Below are 5,903 nucleotides of genomic sequence, written 5' to 3'. Positions count from 1 at the left end.
AGGAAGGGAGGGAGGCGAAAGGGGAGGGAGGGAAAGGGAGGGAGGCGGGAGGGGAGGGAGGGAAAGGGAGGGAGGCGGGAGGGGAGGGAGGGAAAGGGAGGGAGGCGGGAAGGGGCGCGAAAACACAATTGGGAAAGATGGGTTACTGGAGAAACGGAAAAGTTTAGGTGAGGAGTTTGGGGATGGGTTGCGCACACGGCCCGTCCTGCAACACGGCACCTTGAGAATCGCAGGCGCCAGCACATGAGACAGACATACAGACAAGACACATAGTTAAGACGTTCGGTAGGCAGGTAGGCAGGTAGGCAGGTAGGCAGGTAGACACACATGCAGGTTGACATACACTAACAACAGGGACATTGACAGACAGTACATGGCACTCACTTGTCTTTGGACCCTGAAGCGCCACAAGTACATCACCGCTGTGGCTAGGCACTCCTTGTGACGAGCTGCCTGCGGGGAATGAGGGACCGAGCCAGGGGGGAGAAAGGGGGGGAGTAAAGGGGTAAGAGGGAGTGCGGAAAACCCAAATCTAGAGGCCAGCCATCCACCAGGCGGCCGGTAGCCGTCAGCCATCCAGTCCATCAGTCGATGTAGGGGCACAGGTCCGACAGCTGTGTAGGCTGCAGCTGACTGCTAAGCACCCTTCAACCGCACATAACAATAGACACCAAATCCTCACCCCCAGATCCCCGACTCCAGGGAACCCACCTTCTCCTTGAAGGCGCGGTGCAGTGCCGCCACACGAGACTGCGCAGCCTGAGAAGGAAACACATCACACACACTTAACATTTACTATTGACATCATGAACATGGGCACCAATAGCACAGCAGGAAACAACAACAACAACCGCATCACCAGCAGCATCGGCCGCAGGGGAAGAAGGAGAAACAGAAGCAAGGAGAGCTACAGTTCCAAATTGTTACGCTAGCTGCTGCTGCTGCTGCTACAGCTGCTGTTGCTGCTTACAAGTGGGAGGAGGAGCTGCATTTCGCTGATGACCTTGTTGGCTCCACATTAACAGCAGCCGTAGCATGGGCAGCATTTAAGATTGTTATCATCAGCACGAATAACCACTGGCAGGTCTGCCTGTCCGTCTGTCCGTCCCAATGTGGGGTTCCGTCCGTGACTCCAATTCCGTTCCAGAGCGCCATGATCCATCTTTTCCCCACATCCATCCATCCATCCATCCATCCATCCATCCATCCATCCATCCATCCATCCATCCATCCATCCATCCATCCATCCATCCATCCATCCATCCATCCATCCATCCATCCATCCATCCATCCATCCATCCATCCATCCATCCATCCATCCTAAGCCTCCCATAGCGCCCCACCTCCAGGGCCTTGGCCTTGAGCTGCCGTACATTCTCCTCGTAGGCCTCCCGCAGAGCCTCCACTTGCACCGCATGAGCCGCCTTAACCGCTGCCAGCTCAGCGGTGTGCAGCACGCTCAGCGCTGCAACCTCTGCGGCGTGACTGCTCCGGAGTGCAGTCATCTCCGCCTGGTGGTCAGGCGAGGAGGGGATGGGTGCGGAGGCGGCAGCGAGACGAAGGTAAACGCAAGGTTATCGGGCCATTGCGCGACGTGATGTGTGCGTGTGTGGGTGATTGTATGGTTCTCGGCGTGGAGCTGCTTTTAAGATGGGTTGGGTGCTCTTAACTCATATAATTGTCAGGCGTCCTAGCGCGCAAAAAAAAGTCGCGCGGGCATAAAACACATAGAACACGAAAAAGCAGGGTCATCCATTCCCTTGATGTAACTATAACAGCAGCGACGCAAAATGTTTTTGAGGGGCTTTGGATTGCAAACTGGTGCGCAGCAGCAGCGGCAGCAGCGGTAGAAGCAGCAGAAGAAGAATCATAGGCGGGCGTTTTGACGAGGCTTGATGATTGGGCATTTACACACCTCCTTTTCTGTCATGGCGGTTCCGGCAGCCGCTCTTTCGTATCTGACTGGCCTGGGAACCAGCTCCCGAGAGCTTGGGACCGCAGATCCGGCTGATGCTCTATCCATATTGCTTACTGGGTGCGCGATCAGGCCGGAACGCTCGTCAGTTCGGTGCTGGCCGCCAACCAAGGAGAAATCGCGTTTCACCATGTCGCAAATTTGTTTAATTCGATTTAGTAATCTTTTGATAGGTTATGTTAAAAAACGAAGTCGACTATTTTGTAGCAAAAGTAACATCGAAACGTCGTGAGCGCCAGCGTGAGGTATCGTATGTCGCGAACTGTCCGTTTCAGAGAATTTGAACTTAGTTTGAAGATATTTCTACATCTCGCGAAAATTCATTACCAAGAATGAATTTTACATGATGTTGCTGAGGAGGTTCAGCTAGATATGGCAGCTAGCTGGTCAAGCTATCACAGAAACGTTACAAATTCGCGCAACTGCTGTAACTTGTTTACTACAGCCTCTGTCTGACAACAAGTTACAGCTGCTGTCGACCGAGGACTTATCAAATTTTAACAACATGCACACGATATTTGACAAGTACGTCGAAACGAACTTTCAGATATGTCACATGCGAAGCTGTGCTTTGGGGCGACGAAGCTAACAAAATTTCCCTGGCAAGCTGGAAGTCAGTGCTGTGCTAAACTGACATATTTATTTGCGGCCTAACCCAATGAGTGTATCGCATGTGCATGTGCATCGTTGCGTATCAAGATGCCCAGCATCGCACATGCTGATCCACGCCAAACTGGACGCGTAATGCAAAGAATTGCACCTCCCCCTCTGAATTTCCCCCTCTCACTCTCCCCGAAGCGCCAACCATTTGGGTGTGTAGATACGGGATGTGGACCTCTAAGAACCATAAGTCCGCCCGCCTCTGGAAGGATTGACGATAGCCAAGATAGCCTGATCAATAACCCCGGCAGCAGCAACTGAAAAACCTTGCTCGATGATGCCGTTTACTGAGGATGGCTGAGGAGGATACAATCAATCCCTACCTTCCCCGCGAAACCCCCCTGCCGTACCTCCATGCGTTCTCTCTCCTCCTGGATCTCCTGCTCCGAGCGCGCCTGCTCCTTCTGTGCAGCTTCCATGGCCGCCTGGCAGCGGTCGGCCTAAGCGGATACAGTCACACGGGACAAGAACACCGTGAGAAACCCTAAGTATAAGAAGAAGCACGACAAAGACACACGCTTTCCGGACAGTAAAAAATATTTTACTAAACAGGCATTGTGGAGAAAGCTGTACAGATAGAAGTACAGATAGATTCACGAACAACGTGAAAAACGTGGGTCGCAAAAGACGCAAGCAACGTAAGCGGTGCAAAGTGAAAGATACTTCAACTCTCGTTTTCCATCTCCATTCCATGCGCAAGGTGCTTTTTTCTTGACGGCCTGCATAAGGTGGTCAACATATACGTCATTTCTTTGACGACTCCTCCAGCACATGAATATATTCCCCCCAAACCCGGCCCACCCACCCCCCACCATGCCGTCGACCACCCTCCTACCCGTACGCAGGCCGCCGTGGCGCGCCATTGATAAAACACGACGGCTGTCTCGCAGGAGCGACGCAGCGAGGCCATGTAGTTGACGAGGCGGTGCCGCGCCGCCACCAGGAGCACCCTCTGATCGACCAGACGGTTCTGGAGCGCGGCCTTCTCGCTCGCCAGCGTGTCGCGAGCCTTCTCTGCCGCGTGGAGGGCCTCCAGCGGCACCATCTTCTGGACACGTCGAGTGGGCGAGCCGGTGCTGTGAAGGAGGACAATAAAAGATGGTTTTAATGGTTTTAATTAGAGGTTTATTATCATTAGGAAAGAAAGAGTTCTATTAAGGGTTTAATTCGGGGTTCTAATGCAGCAATTTGTGGGGTGATTTATTGGGGATTTTATGGGAATTTTGGAAAAATGAGGAAATTTTGGAGGGTAAAAAACTATTATTAAGTAATAGGGATATACAAGCGACGTAAGTTCTTGTCCCCTTCCGGTCCCCATCACCCCATCACCATGACCCCATCACCATGACCCCATCACCCCATCCCTCCGAGATAGCCAACGTTAATCCCGCTTACCGTATTCCAGTTCCCACGGCCTCCAGTGCCTGTATGTGCATGTCCTTGGTGCGGACCAGGCCGCGCAGCATCAGAACCTCGCCCTGGGGGAAGCGCAGTGGGGCGCGTGTGTGGTGTGTGGTGTGTGTATGTGCGTATGTGTGCGTATGTGTGCGTATGTGTGCGTATGTGTGCGTATGTGTGCGTATGTGTGCGTATGTGTGGTGTGTGTGTGTGTATGCGTGTGTTGTGAGGTTGGGGGAGCATGGGAGCCAGATGAGTTAGGGGGGATGTGGCGTGGGGCTGGGGGGGAGGGAAGGAGGAGAGAGGGCCAAGGGCACGGATGAGTCTGGTCATGCCCGAGTCGGTGCGTATGTATTTATGTACATATGTACATATGTATACATCCGTCCAAATCAAAAGGGTACATCAACCCTCCTTTCCCCGTCACTCCCCCCTCATCCTCCTTCACAGCCCCCCACACACACATACACACACCACGCTCACCTGCAGCGCCACCACATCCACCACGGGCTCCTTGCCGGCAGCCAGGTAGTGCCGTACACACCGTAGCATCTCCTGCATGATTTCGGAGGCGGCGGCAGAGGAGACACACGTTGTGGAGCGGGCGGATAGGAATGCAGTTGTCAACCGCCGCGCCACGTACCCATGGGATGATGCTGCCAACCCCGACTTAAACCGGGGGGGCAAACCCCCGCACGCCGCCCCCTCCACTCACCCTCGCCATTGCCTCATGGACTTTTGCACATGGCGTCTCCCACCCCCCACCCCCCCAAACCCCCCTCTCTCCATTCCCACTCCGCCCCCTGCCCCGCTCCTTCCATGTAATCCCCCCTACCTTTCCACCTACCGCCCACCCCCAATAAAAACGTGCAACATCCCAAGCAACACATACAACACAACAGAAAGTCAACACAAAAAATCACAATCAGAACACGAAGTCACAGAATGACAAATTCAAAACTGCATGGCCTGGGAGATGGCACGGGTGCGCTTTCCGCCCACGGATAGGGGGACTCCAACTTGGTGCATCTGTATGTATGCCCCCCACCCATCCGTCTCCTAGCTGCGGTGCTTGTAGAGCTGTAGCCGCACCCACCACCCTCCCCAGGTTCGCTGCCTTGGGCGGTCCCCTGCCCCCTGCGCGGTTGTCCCCTTCTGTACTGCCTGCATTGCAAGCCCCCTCATCATATGACTTTCCACCCAGACCCCCCCCCCCGCGGCGGCTCAGAGGCCCCATAAAAACACGCACAGGCACACATATTCACAGACAGATATACAGACAGACAGACAGACACGCACACCATCGGCATGCCCCTCATCATCGCGGCTCAGAGGCCCCATTAAAACACGCACAGGCACACGTGTGTTTGTGTGCCTGTGCCTGTGCGTGTACGGGAGGGAGAGAGAGCGTACCTCCACCGCGGGCCCTATGGCCTGTACGTCCGGTATGACCGCCGTAATCCTCTCCACCATGTCGGCGATCCCCCCTGGAGCCGCCGCCAGCACCTCCCTGAACCGGGCTAGCTGGGCGGCGCGGTCCATGAGCAGCTGCTCGGTGGCTAGGACCCGCGTGCGCGTGGCGGGGGCGTCCACCAGCCTGGAAGGAGAGGGGAGGAGGAGGCAGGGGTGTGTGTAGGGGGGGGGGGAAGACGAACCACACACGATTGAAGCTGCTGCCAGGGCAAGAAGATGTGTGGGGGTGGGGGGGGGAGAGGGGGGAAAAGACGAACCACACGAGCGAGTGAAGCTGCTGCCAAGGAAAGAGTGCTGCGGAAGATGTACAGGAAGCAGAACTGACCAGTCGAGAGAGGGGGAAAGAGGGGGAGTATGAGGGGTTTAAGGGGGGGGGCGTAGAGCATGAGGGAGGGGG

At 55.2% G+C, this 5,903-nt stretch overlaps 1 protein-coding gene across 1 annotated transcript in view; it reads right to left on the bottom strand.

Moving 5' to 3' along the window:
- VOLCADRAFT_116912 (uncharacterized protein) overlaps positions 1 to 5,903 on the bottom strand; it is a gene marked incomplete at both ends in the record, with an annotated part of 23,774 nt that overhangs the window by 7,350 nt on the left and 10,521 nt on the right. Inside the window, 8 exons of the mRNA XM_002948469.1 lie at positions 385 to 453; positions 712 to 750; positions 1,344 to 1,511; positions 2,986 to 3,075; positions 3,471 to 3,711; positions 4,031 to 4,113; positions 4,517 to 4,588; positions 5,447 to 5,630. Of these exons, the coding sequence (XP_002948515.1) occupies positions 385 to 453; positions 712 to 750; positions 1,344 to 1,511; positions 2,986 to 3,075; positions 3,471 to 3,711; positions 4,031 to 4,113; positions 4,517 to 4,588; positions 5,447 to 5,630 (946 nt within the window). The remainder of the gene's footprint in view (positions 1 to 384; positions 454 to 711; positions 751 to 1,343; positions 1,512 to 2,985; positions 3,076 to 3,470; positions 3,712 to 4,030; positions 4,114 to 4,516; positions 4,589 to 5,446; positions 5,631 to 5,903) is intronic.

This window comes from Volvox carteri, assembly GCF_000143455.1.
Source record: "Volvox carteri f. nagariensis unplaced genomic scaffold VOLCAscaffold_10, whole genome shotgun sequence".
Lineage (NCBI taxonomy): Eukaryota > Viridiplantae > Chlorophyta > Chlorophyceae > Chlamydomonadales > Volvocaceae > Volvox > Volvox carteri.
Note: the sequence above shows the minus strand (reverse complement) of the source record. Positions and strands in the feature narration are given on the sequence as shown.